Source organism: Dufourea novaeangliae, unplaced genomic scaffold (genome assembly GCF_001272555.1).
Source record: "Dufourea novaeangliae isolate 0120121106 unplaced genomic scaffold, ASM127255v1 scaffold89, whole genome shotgun sequence".
In the NCBI taxonomy this organism is placed as follows: Eukaryota; Metazoa; Arthropoda; class Insecta; order Hymenoptera; family Halictidae; genus Dufourea; species Dufourea novaeangliae.
In genome coordinates this window covers 2,101,979-2,122,136 of record NW_015373988.1, presented here as the reverse complement: position 1 = coordinate 2,122,136, position 20,158 = coordinate 2,101,979, and the positions used below count along the sequence as shown (strand labels likewise).

The 20,158-nt window shown below is 33.6% G+C and overlaps 5 protein-coding genes across 5 annotated transcripts; 3 read left to right on the top strand and 2 right to left on the bottom strand.

Annotated features, from left to right (window-relative positions):
* Window positions 1-592: 592 nt before the first annotated feature.
* LOC107187600 (pro-resilin-like) lies at window positions 593-3,394 on the top strand. The gene is made up of 3 exons (XM_015575726.1): window positions 593-604; window positions 993-1,127; window positions 3,134-3,394. Exons 1-3 carry the CDS (start codon window positions 593-595, stop codon window positions 3,392-3,394), a joined length of 408 nt encoding a protein of 135 aa, XP_015431212.1.
* Window positions 3,395-4,159: 765 nt separating this feature from the next.
* Window positions 4,160-6,353, bottom strand: LOC107187574 (fructose-1,6-bisphosphatase 1). Its single transcript, XM_015575699.1, has 4 exons — window positions 6,178-6,353; window positions 5,578-6,042; window positions 4,716-4,905; window positions 4,160-4,487 (listed from the first exon to the last, which is right to left on the bottom strand). The coding sequence occupies exons 1-4, from the start codon at window positions 6,351-6,353 to the stop codon at window positions 4,296-4,298; spliced, it is 1,023 nt and encodes a 340-aa protein (XP_015431185.1). The 3' UTR covers window positions 4,160-4,295.
* Window positions 6,354-8,466: 2,113 nt separating this feature from the next.
* On the top strand, window positions 8,467-9,057 carry LOC107187595 (ubiquitin-conjugating enzyme E2 T-like). The gene is made up of 2 exons (XM_015575722.1): window positions 8,467-8,936; window positions 9,005-9,057. The coding sequence occupies exon 1, from the start codon at window positions 8,467-8,469 to the stop codon at window positions 8,932-8,934; it is 468 nt and encodes a 155-aa protein (XP_015431208.1). The 3' UTR covers window positions 8,935-8,936; window positions 9,005-9,057.
* Window positions 9,058-10,761: 1,704 nt separating this feature from the next.
* On the top strand, window positions 10,762-13,434 carry LOC107187504 (putative RNA-binding protein 15B). The gene is made up of 2 exons (XM_015575623.1): window positions 10,762-11,031; window positions 11,244-13,434. Exons 1-2 carry the CDS (start codon window positions 10,907-10,909, stop codon window positions 13,432-13,434), a joined length of 2,316 nt encoding a protein of 771 aa, XP_015431109.1. The 5' UTR covers window positions 10,762-10,906.
* A 4,393-nt stretch (window positions 13,435-17,827) lies between these two features.
* LOC107187560 (rho GDP-dissociation inhibitor 2) lies at window positions 17,828-19,746 on the bottom strand. The gene is made up of 4 exons (XM_015575684.1): window positions 19,654-19,746; window positions 18,954-19,142; window positions 18,647-18,871; window positions 17,828-18,417 (listed from the first exon to the last, which is right to left on the bottom strand). The coding sequence occupies exons 2-4, from the start codon at window positions 19,135-19,137 to the stop codon at window positions 18,218-18,220; spliced, it is 609 nt and encodes a 202-aa protein (XP_015431170.1). The 5' UTR covers window positions 19,138-19,142; window positions 19,654-19,746; the 3' UTR covers window positions 17,828-18,217.
* Between the last annotated feature and the right edge of the window lie 412 nt (window positions 19,747-20,158).

Genomic DNA, 20,158 nt, shown 5'->3' with positions numbered 1-20,158 from the left:
TTTGACTGAACTTATTGATTGTGATTTAAAAGTATTAGATTGATGAAAAACAAATGATCGACAACCATTCACGACTGTACCGTTATAATGCCGTACAGATGGTTGGAAACACTGTTCACTACGATTTACTTTAATTTTACAAAATCTGTGAAACAATAATAACAATTTAAAAATGTACAAATCAACCTAATACAAAGATTCCTGTGCATCCCTGCTAAACTCAATTTTAATCTCGTACTGATAGCGACAAATGAAATTTCTGCAAGAGATTTCGTTTCTTAAGAAACACTTGATTGGTAGAACACGATTTTAATAATTGCATACACAAAGTAGCAAGCGCTTCAAAGAATTCAGGAACTGTTGCGAGCGTACCGAATAAGTGATTGCTGCTGTATAGCCAGAAAAGACAATGCGGTTTTATTATTAACTATAATTATAGGTATGGATTCGTATTAAAGTGCCCCTAAATAACTGTGATTCCATCTCCATTTCGTCGCACCAGCGGTCAGCAGCCCGGTATAAAATCCACTGGGTTCGCAAAGTTACGCTATTTTCTTTCGGAATAGTCGCGCTGGATCGTGCCAACGTGCTAATGATTCCAAAGGTTTGTACGCTGTTAATAATAACAAATCAATTGAACCATGAAACTGTATAATTTTCTTTTTATTCCACGGGTATTTCGAGAAACGTGACTTTTAATAATTAGTGGTGATTTAAATCAATTACGTTGTTCCAAAGAAAAAAGTTAATAATTTATAGTGACAATAATGAGAAGAATAATACTATAACTTCATATACCTAAATGCATCAGCGCATTGCTTTTGACTGACAGTAAGGTCTAAATATCCGGATTTTTTATTTGCGATAATTTACGCTATCGTAAAAGTTGACACTGTTATAATTAGACTGTGCGCATGTTTATACAAATGCACAATTTTAAACACTAAATTTTAGATACTGCTGTTAATGTACTGTGTCGTGTTTACGCGCAGGGACTTCTGTTAACGATGATGTTGGTAGGAATCATGAGCGAACCTCAAGGACCTGCCTATCTACCGCCCCCAGGAACACGTCCACCCACCAGCGGAGGAGGAGGAGGCACTGGCCATCCAGACGAGTGGGCTGGTGTAAGTATTTAACTATTTTCCATTTATATAACACACTTTCATCTAACTATAATAAATAAATTTTTAACCCTAACAATAACCCTATAGTACATTGACTGTTCAGAAATACTATAATATAAATCAATTATTAACGATAACAATAACCTAACAGTATATTGACTGTTCAAAGTAATTAGATATAAATACATTTTTTACAATAATCCAATAGTGCACTGACTGTTTAGAAATATTAGGATATCAATGAATTTTTAACAATAACAATAACCCATCAATACACCACTGTTTAGAAATAGATATTAGGATACCTACTATATGAAGAAACTGTGACATTTCACCAAAATTATGCACGAAGTCATATCGAATCGATAGTCTATTCCGAAAACATTACGAGTATTGTATACTTCAAGCTGAGGATTGTCCTTACATGGGAAATTACAAGAAATGTGAACATGTTAGAAAGAATTCGTAGTAGTATAGTACGTAGAGTCCAAATATGTATGCAACAACATGAGGAACACTCGATCAGTGATAAAATAGTTGATTCTACAGAAAGAGTAATGTACACCAAGAGTCATTACTTACTTACTAAATGCACGCATACTTCGCACATTTTCAAAATTGTTTTCCTCGAAAACGAAGCCTCGTTTAAACAAAATTTTATTCTTCATTTTCCATTTATTTTTTTATGGGGGATCGCACTTTACTCAATAGTACTAAACTTTGCGAAATACCCTGTATATTTTGTACACTACCCAGATAGTACATGACGCCCAATATAGTTTTGAAGACGGCATAAAGTCGTCTTGGACCTAAAATAACCGTAAAATGGGTGTCTTCAAGGCGTCATATGCTATCTGGGTACCGTTCAGACACATTAAGACACCTGGTCGATATGAAGAAAGTCTGACGCTTCATAAAAATTACATATTTTTGGCCACTTTTATTACCTTATATTTGCATAAATGTTATCCACCCGGGTTTAATGTTGATGAAAGTTTTGGTGGAAAGCAGTGGATTGAGCAGCCGGTTGAAAATAAAGTAGTCGAAACGTACTGCGTTTCATAGAACATCTAATCTTAATGTAATAATAACTTGCTTTGGAGAAACATATTTACAGTAAAGAAAACTCACAAATATTGCAACAATAGTTAATTAAACAAAATCAAAGAATGCTAACAAAGTGCACATGTTGTTCTACTACGAACATGTGCCGGACTATCGTTTATACACCGCCGCGCAGGCGCAGGATCCACTCGCTGTGCGCGCGCACACAAAAGCGCGCCAAATTGCGCATTTCCAACAAAAATGTCTTCTAAGCAATATTCACGTTGAATCTTCGACAACTTCGTAATGCCTCATTACACTTACATACTTCATATTCGATAATGGCTCTAATACTTATGAAGAGCAACTGTCATTTTAAGTGGAAAATTTTTAAGCAAAATAGATTTTAACTGTACTTAATAATGTTTCTAGTTGGTAATACTGATCAAATACTTGTAGACGCTACTGTCATTACTAATGCACTAACCCCCCAACGCAGGAAATACAATTCTGTTGAGCTTTAATTTCCATATAACTATATATGTCAAACATTATGAATACCCATAAACATCTACAGTTTACTCACGACTCAACCTAAATAGTCTAAAGTACAAAAGGTGGCCCAGAATACACACTGCTCAAAACAATTATGGGATCGCTTTCCTGGAGGGTGGTGTTGCGCCAATCAAGCGAAAAAAACTAATCAAATGGTATAGGTTCGATTAATTAACACAGTTTTCATCGGATACTAACACTTAGTTTTATTCTATCAAAAATTATACCACGTATTAACGAACACAGAGCTTGTAATACATGACCCTCTAATTGTTTCGAGCAGTGCATAATTCTTTTCAATGAAACATTACAACGTGGACCAAGTGTTCTAATACTTACGAACGACAGCGTAGACAGAACAGAACGCAGAATCCATGAATCGATCTGATCCGATCTTTTTCTGACAGGATCCAGCGAACTACGAATTCTCGTACGAGGTCCAGGATGGAGTGGCTGGTTTAGACTTCGGCCACCACGAGTCGCGTAAAGACAATGAGGCGTCCGGGACTTACCATGTTTTGCTGCCAGATGGCAGGACGCAGATCGTCGATTACGTTGCCGATGGTGCTGGTTACCGACCAATGGTACGGTACGAGGGAACAGCGACGTATCCTGCCCCTGGAGCCTCCCCAGGAGGATCGACCAACAGCGAGGGATACCGATATTAATTCTTTCATAGTGAAATAAAATAACAGAAATATAAATAACAAATATCGTGTACCCTTCTTCCTTCATATCAGGTTGAACGGAAAGTTTGTGCGTTATTCAACAATATATGATTATAATTAGACTGCTGCAGAAATTTATGCAAATTCTCAATTTCAGATAGTAATGTCTAAAAATTAAAATGGAGCAGAATTTTTAATTCTGTACTAAAAGCTTTACTACGTTAATAATACCACACAGATGGTGTTAAACTCTATTAAAACGTTTATTTTATTGCATTTTCCAAGTTAGAAGATGCTATAAGAGCATAAACATCTACGGTTTAATTATAATAGGAGCCATAGGTCAACGCTTAGGTCTTGCCAGTGACTCCAAACGGAGCCACGTCTTATATTACGTTCTTTTCAATCAGTATTAAACCAGCACTCATGGCAATTGTATATTTATTGTGTAGGAATATTAGTATAAAAGAAGTGGATGTGTCCAATTGCACAGCGGTTTGTAAAAGTCGTGTAATTAGTTCCAATTACACTGGCAGCGAACGTGTTACTACTATACTTTTGCCCTCCATACATGAATATCGCCAGTGGAATGCAAAAAGTTAATATAGTAATTTTATTTCGATATAGTATTGCTTCACTAATAATACAAACTATCCAAGGATACAGAGTAAAACACTGTAACTATTCTAGTTGCGTTTGTACTTAATTTATTGTAATGATAAAGACATATTTAAAATCAGACCTATTCGACAATGGCGCCATCAGTGTATGTAAAAAAGAAATATTTATTTCCCAATTCGTGATGTCAATTCATAAAGGATTCTTACATTTATAGTACCAACTGATAAAGATTATACGGTAGGTGTTCTCTTTTTGCTACCCTTTTATGCCGTCGATACATCTAACTGGTTTTCTCTTTTTTTATGCACCTCAAAACATCCTCGACATCCTCCCGCGATCCTAGGAAGATCGGTGATCTCTGGTGAATTTTCTCCGGGATGATTTCCAGAATATCAATTTCCCCATTCGACGCCAAGCCTCCAGCTTCCTTCAGTATATACGCCATTGGCACGCATTCGTATAAGAGGCGAAGCTGCAAGTAAACGATATTGGACGCTTCGTTGACTTTATTATTATATTTTCATTAACTACAAAAACGAATGATAATATTTCATGCAATGAAAACGTGTATCCTTTTCGCTCGTGATAATTCAAGGTAATTAAAATCACGATGGACTTGCAATGGCAGAGGACAACATGAATGCCGTACAATAACACATTTGATTAAAATAAAAACTATTATAGTATGTTAAATGGATACCTTGCCGCTTGGATGACTTGTGGTTGCCGGATAAAGAAATATTCCACCATACTTGATCGTTCTATGCACATCAGCGACCATAGAGCCCACATATCTCGCGCTGTATGGTTTCCCGCTAGCAGGATACTTCTTCGAATGAATATATTCTCTGATAGCTGGGTCCCAGGCACCCTCGTGGCCTTCGTTAATACTGAAATTGTTATCTTTCGATTAGAAAATGTAAATAGATCCATTCATCTTGCTCACGTTATCTATTCCGCTGAGTTGTTCAAATGATTCTGTTATTTATAAATATAAAAATGTGTAAACTCAAAGACCTGCTTGGTTTTTCAGTAACTATGATTAAACAACTTTACAGTTTTGTACGTTTCTTGCGAGTTACAAATAAATTCCTCCCTTTTTCAGGTTGTGTTCATTCCCTTAAAAAGGTGTAACACTATTAGTGGTAAAAAAGTAAAAGTAACTACTTTGGAAATTGTTGCAAGTAATCCACAAATTAGTTGGTGACAAACTGAACGATGTTATCCTGATTTAAATACATTTTTTTGAACACAACTATTGATGATCTTAAAATGACCTTCAAAATGACTTTAGGGGGATTTTCTTTATCATCTCCAGATGTACAATACGTCTTAGAAGCATACAGGATGTCTTAGATTGGGCAGTACAGTTTAGATATTCATTATAAATAACTACACCCTGTATATGTATAATTGCGTTCAAAAATATTAACTGCTTTTAATAAAATTCTGAAAGTTTATACCACGTTCGTGTTTACGAAAATTTCGCAACAGACAGTTCGTAAATTCGAAACATTACCATTTTTAGGCAACCAGTCGATAGTTGCGTCGAAACTTCTTACCTGTATATGTCGCCTCTGGGAGGAACACGTATGTTTTTCTCGGTCAAAATAAATTCTCCGATAGCTGGATCGTAAGTGAATCCGTTCACCCCGTGACCGATCGAGAGTACAATCATGGTGGCGGAACCGTAAAGAGCGTATCCAGCTGCGACCAAGTTCTTGCCTGGTTGAAGAGCGTTCGCCACCATCGGCTCCTGCAGTTGCTCCGATTTCTTGTAGATACCGAAAATCGAGCCAACCGACACCAAACAGTCGATATTGGACGAGCCGTCCAACGGATCGAAGCATATTATGTACTTTCCACGCTTCTCAACCTCCACCTCGATCGCTGTCGTGTTCTCTTCGCTCACAAGAAGGTAACTGGAGAACGAGGACGTCAACATATTCACAAACAGCTCGTTGCTCAGCACGTCCAACTTCTTCACCTCTTCTCCTTGGATGTTCTGTGCGCCAGCTATGCCATACCTGCCCGGAACATTGACGAAATAGGATTAGGAATACTATAGTACAGCCTCGATGAGTACGACGTACTCGGGTCCACTTTGGAGCATTCGTGTTGCCTTGCATTGCCTTATCAGCAATACTTAGAAGGGTACTCACATGTTGGCGATGCCGGCTTTCCTCACCGCCGAGCTGACCGCTTTCACGGCGGTCTGTATGTTGTTTAAAAGCTGGCTTAAATCACCAGTGGCGATCGGTATTTTTCGTTGTTCGGCGAGCACAAATCTCGTCAAAGTCATGCAATCGGCATCGATCGAAGGATTTTTCGTCGTCATGATCGCGACCGCGTATGTACCCGTGCGTTGTTCAGTTGCACCGTCGGGTCACTGGCGAAATAAACTGGACCACGTTCAGCCGTTTCTGTTATATAAGGTCAACCGGGCTTCCCGATATTACCTTATCTTCATAGTGAAAGCGATATTAGAGGATATGCAACCTCGCGAAAACCGCGACTCCAGATCGTAAACGGAACGGTTCAACGTCATCCAAATGAGCCGTGTTTTTTTTTTTAACACTAACCGTGACTTTTATATACTAATTTGTACCGTTTTTAAAACCGGTCATTTGACCGGCAGTTGGTACGGTTAGTTTTAAATAAATCAGATATGGGCAAATACATCATCTAGATAAAGAGTTTCGAATTAGGAATAAAGGATAAAAAAGTATTTAGCCATTTATAATTGATTAAACGTGGAAGTTTCAATATTTCTCCTTGGCAAACAATTATTTAATCTCATTAACTGTTTAAAAGTCAGACTAATCACTGCTTATTTCTACTTGTATTGATTTTTGTAAATATTAACAGTGGTATTATTCAGTTTTCACAAATTGATATAACTTGAACATTAAGATACAGCAAAAAGAAAAACAATAATATTATAGTATAGTCAACCTTTAGTACAAGTAGAAATAGTGAACCATAAACAGACATGCCCGATGAATCTTCAAATTCGGTTTTTTCATAAAAGTACGATAGCACCGATGTTTTTCTGTAAAGTCATTTGCGTCACGATTGTACTACAATTTACTGGACACCCTATAGAAATAATATACAAGATAATCATGATACGTAACTCGTACGCTTGTAAATATTTTTCATAATCTAAAAAAATACGCACAACTTGATACAAATATATGTCAACAATATTTTGACGGTATTATTTTCGAATACACGATTCATCCTAGGGTTATCGACACCACAAGAGTTCGAAAGTTTGATTTAACACGCAGTTGATAATATGCATGATAATTATTGTGTACCATTATTATTGAACAGAACGCTCCGCAAGATGACGTAATACTAAACACGAGGTAATTCTTCTTAGAAAAATCAGTCAAAACTATAGAATAAAATTTTATTACGACTTAGTTGTTAATATAAACACACTAACTGATATAAGCATATATGTTGAAAAGTGATAACGAAAGTAAAGTAATAATTTTAACAATTATTTATAATGTCATACATATTAGTATTAATATAAAAGATTAGTAATTAACTGTAATTATTACTGATATTATTCAATATTAATAATATTCAAGAATACAGATTGAAATTATTAATTGTTCTACAGAGATTCCACTGCATGTCTAAAACTGATAATTAAACTGCGGTAAATACTCACTTTTGTTTTATTATTATCTTCATTATATCTATTCCTTATATTTCTCATTTCATTACTGTTACGTGCCATAACGTTTTAAATTTTATATTATTTGTTTGTAGTTTTAAACATGTTTATTTTTATTACATACTCTATGTATATTATATAATAAATTTGATAAACAAATTTAAAATTGCGAGCAACTAATATCAATTTTATTATAACTCAAATTTATCATACACGATCCCATACAGTAGCCGTCACTCATAATCAGTGTCTTGTCTATTATAAGTCGTTTCGAAATTCAAACGTATCCCAGATTCCCAGCATTTGTTTTAGTACTGAGCTTCATCGCCTATGGCGCTGCAAAATAATCAAGAAAAAACGGGAACATGTATCCCCGTGCATGTCCTGTATATTTTGATCAATTTTGTTCAACGAAGTATACTCAATTAATTTACCTCCCGCTTTATTTAATTTTTATTCTACAAATAAAATATCATTTAAAAAAGATCACTTTTACTGATCAAATATATTAATTAGGTGAGTTTTACTGAATACAATATTTTAAAGTTGACGTGTATTTTTTAAAAGTTTTCCATCAGTTGACGGATTAATAATTGTGCTTTTTGAATTTCGTAAAACCTAGAAATAGTCTTTTATTTCAACAATTAATATTGTTTTATAAATGTTTTCGTATGTGTATGAAATAAGAGTAATTAGAGAATTATTCATAAGTTATCTATGTCCTTAATTTTAAACATTTTTTTTTAAAGATAACACAATGCAGAGATCCATTAGATTAAAACGTGAACTTGAACGGCTTAAGCAAAATCCAATGGATGGAATTTGTTGTTATCCAAAGTCAGATAACTGTGAAAACCTTGTTGCAACAATTATTGGACCTCATGGAAGTGCTTACATTGGAGCTATTTTTGAATTAGAAATTGATATACCTGAACAATATCCATTTGAACCTCCTAGAGTTACTTTTAAGACACCTGTTTATCATCCAAACATTGATAATAATGGTCGTATCTGTATGGACTTATTAAATATGCCACCTAAAGGTAGTTGGAAACCTACCATCAGCTTGCAAAATCTTTTGGATGCTGTGCAGTGTCTTTTGGGGAATCCAAATCCTGATGATCCACTAATGGCAGATATAGCTCAGGAATATAAATTTAATAAGGTGGAATTTGAAAGGAAAGTGAGGAAGTTTATAGAAGAAACTAAAACTAAACATCTATAATTGTAAGTATTCTTAATAGGTATCAAATAAAAATATATAAAATAAATATATGGAAAATTACATGTTTCAGATATGATAAGTGAAATCTATTTATGATAAATTATACCTCTGCAAAATTTTTGAAAGCTGAGGGAAAAATAATGTGATTTTTTAATACCATTTTGTATTTGCTATAATTAAAAAAGTGTTACAAAAGATGACCTTTGCTAAGAAAAGCTGGAAACATTGAATGCTTATAGCATCAGTATTATTTTCTTATAGTCACGCTTATGGTACTCTGTATAATTGCATTGTCAGCTCCATACACCATATCACAGGGTAGCCATTAGTGGTAGTAACTCAGAAGTATGTCGCCAATCAGTGAAATAACTGCATAATCATGTCCACTGCTTTCTACAATCGCACTATTAATACCTTGCAAAGTGTTATAAAGAAGAAGCATGTACATACTGTGTTTATTAATGACACTCCAGTATTACTCAGAAATCAAGCGACTCTAATAGATTAGGATCTTTCCAATGAAATGTTATTTATTAATAAAAATCGGATACAATAATTAATATAATAAATTATAATTATGCACAGATAAGTACACAACCTGCGCATTGTGATAAAAAATGATTTATTGTTTACTTTCATACATTAATTAATAAATTGTAATCAAGATTAAAACAAGTTTTTCTCTCTTTCATATACCGATAATATATATATATATACTATATATATATAGTACGTATAGATGACTATAAAGTGTGAAAAGAAAAACCCCGAGTAATCAGTGCGTGACTGTAAGGTAAGTCTGCCGGCTGAGCTCCTGCAGTAACGTTGGCTATCGCGGAAGTCAGTCGGCAGACTCGCGCTCTGATTGGTCAAGGTTATTCGTTAATAACTCGTTAACAAAGCCTCGGAATATTTTTTCATTAAGGAAAAAGTTGTTTCAAATTAACCCAGAAATCACCCCTTTCAAGGACTTACATCCATTTTCAGACACCCCTATGCTATGTATCATTTGCACCATAGAATAAGACAATATAGATAAGAATATTAGTTTTGTTAATATGTATCATCATAGATGAAAGTGATATGGACGATTATTAATACATCATTTGTGCAACGTTATACATATAAATTAAAGCATGTTTAAATATGTCTTTCGTTCAGAAAATTCATTATAATGACATAAAGTATTTTATAGAATAAAAAGCTTCAGAAGAAAAATATAAAGCTTATATAAATACTCTTTATTGAAGATTGCATATTTTGTAGATACATTCAATAGATAACAAAATAAGTAAATATAGTTAATAATAGTATTAACAATGACTTCTTTTCTCGCTACGCATATAGAATTAAAACTTGCAAAGACAAATAGCAATGTTCGGAAGAAGCACAGGATGTTTAAAACTTATTCAAAATAAGTGTTTTTTCTTTTGTTATTTTTAACGATGGCATTACATATTATATGTTCAAAGAAACCAATAAAATTTTTCATATGTATCCTGCATCCTCTTAGAATAACATAACTGGTATAATGTCAGGAACGACCTCTAGTATGAACATCGTGTAACTATTGCTTCAGTAAATATCACTGAACTGGTCTCCTCGTTTTATCGACGGAAATGTACACTTGCCCATCAATTTACAAATCAATAACTCGCAAATACGAGTAGTGTTCTGTATACGTATAAAAAGATCAAAAGTGTAATAATTTAGGGAAGACACTGTAAAAATAAGAGTTTTTAAAAATCACAACCTTAGGTGTTTAATTCGATTTTTAAGGAATTCGTTTTAGTCCATAATGAAAGCCCGGAAGTGAAGTAACGCAAGAAGAAAGTCGCCATTTTGCGTTCGTTGAGACGGATAAAGACTCTGTGAATGACGGCTAGTTCGAGCTGAGTAGCGTTCGTTTAATTATCGTTCCTTTGTTTTTTCTTCCATCATTCGTTCGGCTGTGCCGTGTTAAACAGCGTTGATGATTGGGATTCCGCGTGACGATCGACATAAGATCACGGTTAAAATCCGCAACAATATGAAAAGAAGCTCTAGTCGAGACACTCCACCTCCTCGCGTCAAACGGAGCAGATCCTCCATGGGACGGTAAAATCTTTTCCATTGTTTGAAATTTATTGATTTAAAAAAGATTCTAAGCAGAACATACGTATTCGTTCAGTTTTTTATTATAATTTATAAGGTTATTGCAATAATTATATTCAGAATCGCCAGTGCATATATTTTGAATTATCAAATTAATTTGTTTATAGTCTAAAAATTAATATAATTTTATTACTAATTATTTTGCAAATTTACAGATACGATGATTCTAGTGATGAAAGAATTACTCCAGAAAGAATCCGTCGACGTAGTAGAGGTGCAAGAAGTCCCAGTCCTCCAACTCGTGCATCATCTCATGCTCGTTATGTAGAATCCAGTTCTCACAGAGATGATTATTTAAGAGCACCTAGGGAATTACCACCAGAGCGCCCATACGGCTACAAAGTACTTTGTATCAGCTCAATTCACCCAAAAGCAAGCGATGAAGTTATTAAAGATACTCTTTACAGAGAATACAAGAAATTTGGGGATTTCTCTATTAGAATTTCCCATGAACTAGACGAGCGTGTTGCATATGTTTGCTTCAGAAGTTCAGAAGATGCTAGAGATGCAAAACATGCGAAACCAAGAATTATTATGTATGACAAAGTGGCACTTGTTGAGCCAGTTTATGAGAGACCAGACACTTATCGTCGTCCAAGATCAATCACACCACCTGATTATGAAAGATACTACGCTAGAAGCCCTGGTCCAACAGATAGACATAGACCATTGGAAAGATATGAAAGAGTTTACGGACCTCCAGTTGGATTGCCTCCACCGCATAGAGAAATGAGACGTGAAGCAATTCCTCCCCCTCATCATGACTTTGTTAGACCACCAATTCATCATGGTCCACCTCATGTTCATCCTGGTCCACCACATCATTATGGTCCCCCAAGACATATGATGATACGACATCCGGTTCATGGATTTGAAAGAGTAGAAAATAAAAAAGACAAATTCCCTAATTATCTGCATCATGTTTCACCAGAAGATGATCCACTGGCAACAAGAACTCTCTTTGCAGGAAACTTAGAAATCAATATCACCGAAGAAGAATTAAGGAGGATTTTTAGTAAATATGGAATTGTTGATGATATTGACATCAAAAGACCTCCACCAGGAACAGGAAATGCTTACGCTTTTGTCAGATTTCAAACATTAGACATGGCGCATAGATGTAAAGTTGAGTTGTCTGGACAGTACATAGGAAAGTTTCAATGCAAGATTGGTTATGGAAAAGCTACTCCTACTACGAGAATTTGGGTTGGTGGTTTAGGACCATGGACATCTGTACCGCAATTAGAAAGAGAATTTGATCGATTCGGGGCCATAAAAAAAATTGATTACATAAAAGGCGACAGCAATGCTTACATTCTGTATGATTCGATTGACGCGGCTCAAGCTGCTGTGAAAGAAATGAGAGGTTTTCCTTTAGGTGGTCCAGACAGAAGATTGAGAGTCGATTTTGCAGATGTTACACCAGGATTTGGATTTAAACCAAGACCTTATCCAGAGGAAAGCGGTGAGTTTAGACCAAGACCAGTAGATTATGATTCTTCTTATGATCCTTATGGACCAGATAATGACTTCGGCTATGGACCAAGAGGATTCAGGGGTAGGGGATCTAACCCATGGCATGAAAGGAGAGGTGGAGGAAGGGGTGGTTATCGTGGGTCCTATCCAGAAAGTTACATGAGAGACGAAGCTGACTGGTCTAGTCGTAGACCACCTCCAGAGTTGGAGTATGAAGCTCCAAGAAGTTTACGTCGATCTTTATCAAGGGAACCTGGTGTAGATAGATCAAGATCAAGATCTCCCCGGAGAAGGCAAATTGATTCCGATTCAGATTCGGAGAATACTCGTACCGGAATGCTTTCTACCTCTCGAACGCTGCCCGAAGTTGCTCGGAAATCGATAGCAGTATGGCAAGGAGCATTAATTTTAAAGAATTCTCTATTTCCAGCCAAATTTCATTTAACCGACGGCGATACAGAAATAATTGAAGCCTTAATGAAAGACGAAGATGGAAAGCACATGCTAAGAATTACACAACGATTGCGCTTAGATCAACCAAAATTAGATGATGTCTCGAAAAGAATTCAAACTTCCAGCTCGCACGCTATTTTCCTAGGATTGGCTGGTTCAAGTACAGTTATTTCTACAGACGATGCTAATGTACAAACAAGACCACTGCGTAATTTGGTATCATACTTGAAGCAAAAAGAGGCGGCAGGAGTTATTTCGCTGCTTAACAAAGATACAGAGGGGACTGGAGTTCTTTATGCATTTCCACCCTGTGCATTTTCTACAGAACTATTGAAAAGAACTTGCCCCAGCCTCAGTGAAGAAGGACTTAAGGAGGATCACCTGGTAATCGTCGTTGTTAAGGGGGGTAGCGCCTAAGTTTTCTTCATCGCAAGGTTTAGATTTATGTGTATATATATATTTTTTTTTTTATATATATATATACACATAAATACATATATATAATATGTATGTATGTGTGATGCGTGAGTGTATACGATGCGTGAGTGTGTTGCGAGCGTCTGTGTTTGTATATATCGACTACAGTGTTTAGTACCATCACTTTCAATCTATCATTTGCAATTGTTGAAAAAATGCTTCATATGGAATATGAATATTAAATATTCATATAGTTTGGAGGAGTTTGTATAAATGTGGTACAATTTTTTACATAATTCTTTTTTCCTACTCAAATTATTAATTCATTCCGTTAAGATTTTCAGAATTCTATAACCAAAATACGAATACTGTAAAATTTGTTAACAACTATGCATTGTGTGTAATGCATTGAATTTTTTTTACTTCAAAAATATAAATAGAGTGAGCTTAAATTCATTAAATACTGTAATTAGTAGATAAAACAATTAATAATCACAAGTGGTGAAACGTAGTAATCAAAAGTTGTGTAATCTGGAGTGTAAGTTATGACCTACATCCAAATTTCAAGAACTTAGTATTAAAACTTTCTCAAAGTTCGATTAATTTTATGTGAATAATTTTTTTAAATTGCAAATAAGTAAAGTAGAAGATACTAGACACATAAGTCTGTATATCCGTTAGACATCAAATTTTTACGAATCTGAATTGCTTGCAAAAGTGTACAAATAATAAGGATAATAGAAAAAATGTAATGCGACACATTTTCTCAATTTTAATTTAAAATTTCTACTGACATTCATCAGAATTATCCTTCAGTTCTTATATATACATATACCTATTTTCCATCAATATTTCGAGAATTGTAAAACTATATATCAATGAGCGATTCAGTGTTCAGTAAATTTTGATGGAAACATTTAATTACGTTGTCCCAATAATCACGGGTAAATCATAAGAATCTTAGATTTAATTTGTACTATAATTATATGCTCTTATGAGCGTATGTACAGTTCTTTCATATTCTTGAATTGAAACACTTCAAAGAGTTTTTTTCTTTTTGGGTGTCAACCTTGACTTTTCTTCTTTGTTTTAACACGGTCGCTGCCACCGTCGAAGCATTGTCGACACAAGAGGTTTTGCCTCCAGTGCCAGGCGTCGACAGCGTGTCGATCAGTCAGCAGCACACGTTTACAGCCACGGCATCAAAAGTCGATGCCGCTCTGTGATCGGCTACTACCATCTTGAACCCTCCGTTGAACCCTAAGACCACTTGTGTGTGCGCGTTTGTGGCTCAGATTACGAATCGTTGGTATACAGCATGCCCCTTACGATTTTCTGGGTGGCAGCGAACGTATTTTATATTGAATTATAAGTCTTATCCATCGTAAATATAGATTATGAAAGATCTGGTTACACTATATTTGATACAGTAATTAAGTCTAATTAATTGTAAAACTGCATTTTATGATTATGTAGAATTATCTGTGTGATATATACATATAATACTTACATAAGTGACATGTGCGGACGTGTTCTAAAAAGTGAACTGAAGAAAGTGATTGGACAGAATTCTAAAATGGCTCTCTGTGCTTTTCTCCCAGTGAAAAAGGACAGAATCGTTTCTTTTGAAAGGACAGTGTTTGGTGATTAATATTTGAAAAGCATAAAACAAAAAAAAATAGAATGTGTACAGTGAAATGTAAAACAAATCCAAGTGTTTGTGCTTGGCGACCAACATTGTGACGCTCTTTTAAAATACCATTTTAAAAGTGCGTTACAGTATGGCGCAATTGAAGGTGCAGTGGTTTAATCACACGCAATAGTGTTTGAACAACAAAATAGATGACTATTACGCTGAGTTTAATGCATTCATTATTCTTAGTTCACCTACCAAAGTTTCAGTGGCGGCAAACGGAAATAACGATTCCTTACATTAGAAATGTAAATGATTCTTAACAAGGAGGATCCTTGATTATTTCACAGTGGCATCGAAGGATATAACGATTTGTTCAATAGGAAAAGGAAATTTGCCAGGAAGACATATTTCGGTTGATTTCAGTGGTATCGAGAAAAACAAAGGAAATGATTGTTACATAGAGAAGTTTAGTTATATTACTATAAAATGCATGTTGTGACATGGCAATCAGTCGCATGGGTTTTGAACACAAGTTTTCTTGTGAAGTTGACCGTGAATTTGGTGGTGTGGTTTTCCTTGTTTTTTTCAAGAAGATTCTTCCCAACTTTCTTAGATCAATTGTGCAATTAGTGTTCTTTGTGGTCTGTGGCCATTTCTGGCTTTTTAGTTTTTAAAAAGTAACAAAATATTTAAAATGAAAAAAAACAGTAGCGTTTCCAAATCTTTTATTCTGCAGAAACAATTGTGACAAATTTAAAAGTGAAGAATTGTCGGTGCTACTTGAAAGTGTTTTATTTTAATTTGAAAATTTTTTGAATATTACATTTCAGAAAAAGAAAGATTTGTTTCAGAGTCATCGCAACGAAAGGGTTTGGATAGAAGAAGCCATCTACTGTCCACTGTATTATATGCTTTATACAAATAAATCAAAGAGATCGGCAAACATTTCAAAGTTCAATTTTTTAATATTGAAAGGATATGTGGAATAAAGCACACATATTAATCCTTTGCTTACCATCGTAGAATATTTATTATTAGTACCATCTAACAATGGAAATTAGAAGTAATAGTATTTTAACCAACCCATAATTGACAATATCACACTTTTTCTATGAAAATATAAATTTTATAAGGTATCGCTACTTCCACTGTAGATGGTACATATAGTTATAATACTTGGTTCCTTAAGTCTCAGAAAAAATAAAACTTAAAATTATGTCTGATTACGAACTATTCAAACAATTTTATAAATTAATGTATTTCAAATCTATTTCTGACAAAATATACTTAATCGAATTGAGGTATAAAATATTTCAAAGTCACTATTTTTCATTCAAATACAAAATATAATGTTAACTTTTTTTCTTACACCTATGCAAGGTATGAACTTTAATATTCATGGCTCAAAATTAAAATTGTCATTACAGATTTACAAAATCTAACAAAACATATTAAAGAAATAACCGCTTTCATATGTTTCCTTTACATATGTAATCAACCTAGGTAATTGCAAATTTCCATATCCATGTGCAAATTACTACATAGTATACTGCATTTTTATATTTATCAATCAGACGTAATTAAATTATCAATTAAGTCATAGATGTTGTTTTATAAAAATTCATAAACGAAATACGTCATTACCTTATTATTCATGATTTATGTACATACATTAATTTTGAACAGCATAAAATTAATTTACATGTATTTAAAATATAATGAGAAATGAAAATCATACATATGCCATCCAGTATAACCTTCAAATTTTAGGTTAATAAATGCTCGGTTTTAAGGAATGGCAAAAGATTCATTCATTACTTTTGTATTAAACGTATTACAAATATACATTTCATGTATTTAAGCTTCCAAGCAAAATAACTTCCCAAATCTTTCTGGTTTGTTACTTATTCTACATATTAGTTTCTTAATCTGTAAGATTTATACGATGAAAACGTGGTACTGAAATTCAATTTTAATTAAATAAGCGTAAAGTTTTATACTTTGAGTGAAATAGAATACACGAAACATTGAACAAGAAAAGTTAGTGATACATAAATATAACATGCTTAATGATAATCTAAGTCTTTTAAAGCCTTTAGATTAAAACTTATAATGCAATTGCAAATATACGTAAAGTGAAGATTCATACGAATTTTATATTATTCACACTTATTGCTAAAGACCAAAAAAACCTGCAAGGAAAGATTTCAAACATTTTCTACATTAAAACTTGCCCCTACCAAATATATGGACAATTTCCCGTTTTTATCGTAATTTAACATTACAATTACAATGAGTGTAATTTTTGCTATCAAATTACGTTACAAGCACTTTACATTACAATTTATGAAATAATTTTAAAGATTGCAAACATTTAATTTGAAGCAAAAGGAATATGTGGTAATACACTTGGAAATTCAATGCGCACCTCCAAATACCTCAATAATAATAAACCCAGTATAAATGAATGTATAAAAAGTAAATACAAAGTAATATACAAAATACAAGGAATATTTTTGGTGCACACTCTAAATTTTCTAAATTTACAATGTGCGCCTTTGGATTATATTTTTTTTTCAGTTTTATATTATGGTTTATATTCCTCAACTTTAATAAAACATTTTTTTACATTAATGACTAAAGAAACTGAAATCTATTTCTTTCTCTTAATCAAAATGCATTAAAATAGTATCTAGCTCCTTCACTGAAATAATACGTAAATACTATTGCATTGAAAAACCTTGAATTGAGGTCTCTTAAGCAAAACAATTAAAATAGGATATAGTCAACTACACCATAAGAGTTATCAAATACTGATCAATATTGTGCATGATTTGAACAATTACAAAATAGTGTCTATACATGATTCGATGGTTTGAATATATATATCTTTGCGCACACTTATGTCTTTCTATGTAATATGTATGACGTGTATGCATGCGCGCGTGGGCATCCAACTGTTTATGTTTAAGGTTCACGATTCAGGAAAAGTATCTAAATAAATATCAACGTTACTCTTTCTCTTATTACTTAAAAAATACAGTTATGGCATCGCATTACGGCTGAATATCTATCAAAATTAGAGTCCCTTTTGGCATTTTTATTTTAATCGCGATCGTTATGAGGCTTCCTGTTATGAGAGGAAGCTTATTCTTTCCAGTCTTTCTTAATTTCGAACGACCACTCCCACTTCAGATGTTCATGCTTGTCATCATCAGTAAACAAGGAGCTTACACTATAGGCACCACGCGCCACTACTCCAGCCGGTGCATCTTCAGCTGGGGTAGTGTACGATTGCACTTCTGTTTTTGGTGGGTAAGAACCAACCATATGCATCATTTTATCCACTGAAATATAACACAAGAATTATTAATGGATACAATATTGAACAACTAATTTTTTGTGTAAGTATTGAATGTTAAGATTACCTGTAACACCTACCAAGGAAAACATTAAACAAAAATCGAATACACTTATTTAATTTCAAATTTTTAGTCAATTATAATTCAAGATATTATTAAGATAATGATGAAGTATTTATCATTTAATCAATGTCTAGCCATTATTGAAACTTACCCGGTACTCCAAAGCGATACGTCTTTTGTACATATTTCAAACCATGCACAATTTCACGTTGCACGATAAAGTCAATCCTTATTCTATAACTAACACCTTCTTTTATTACAAATGTTTGTTTTTTTAATTGGGAAAGATCACCTGTTAAATCCAATTCCATATCTGGTCTGTTTGCAACACAGAGTGCCAATTTCTTTACTATTACTTTCCTTGGATCATTTGGATCTGTAAATAATTTATATCACTGTTTCTTCTGTATATCATTTTTCTTTAAGTAACAACTTCAAACAACTAACAGAACATTTACCTATAACAATACCACCCGATTTTGCTTCTCCTAAAAGTGTTTCTTTGTATTTACGTAAACTTTCATCTTCTTTATCTGCTTCTAAAATTTGTTCAATTGTTTTCTCTGGAGGAGGCTTGTAATTAGATTCTACTTCTAATTCTTCCTCCACTGAGTCTATATGATCTGTATTTGACTCTGACATTTTTGCTGTAATCAAATAATGTTACTTACAACATTATTGATAAAAATAACACATTTGGAATCTTAAGAGTTAATTTAGCGTAAAACCACATAAATAAGTAAACAAATAACATAATATGAAATTAAAGTAAACACTGCAAGTACAGTATTAGCAATTTTGAATTAATAGAGATTTTGAAAGTTTTGATATATGTATTGTATACAATGCTCATACATACATATACATATCTCTATACAGATGTTTCTATGGAAGAATATTTTTAGAAATATCAAACAATAGGAAAATAACAGTACTGCATGGTCTCTTTGTCATTATTATACGTTTTTATGCCGTCGGACGTTTGAGAAAAATATCAAGAATTAATCAGTTGTAAAATGAAAGAGCGAGAAATGTCGAAGCAAGAAAATGACAGGCAGATAAAAAAATGTCTGGATGAAAGTACAAAACCATTAACAAGTAATCGATCAAAAATCATTTAACTTCAGAAACAACTAAGTATTTGGATATTGAACTTACCTTAAATATAAAATAGGAGGACAAAGATTAAAGAACGAAAACTTATGCAGAATTATTAGCAATCTCTTAATCCTGTTTGCCACCCCTCTGTGATTCGCTTCTCAAAGCGGAAGACATGGACAATATGGCGGCTCCAAAAGGGCGGGTACTTCCTGTTCTGATAATCATTCAAGGTTAACTTCTCTTTTCAGTTGTTTCTTAAATTACTTTTTCTCTCAACAATGAGTTTTGTTTTGCTTATAAACTTATGGTATACCTAATGTAGGTACTTTTAGACCAGTTAACTGTTTGTACTTCATATGTAAAATTTATATTCTATTGAATTGTATATTTTTTTAAAGTGCGAAGAATTTCCCGCGTTTTATTATATCCACGCTAGTTCTCTTGTATACATATGTATGTACATGGTCTTATATCTTATTTTTTAATTAACTAACTTTTTTAACAAATCGAAATTGTTTTTCTTCATATTCATTCGGAATAATGTAATCTTTCCATAATGATA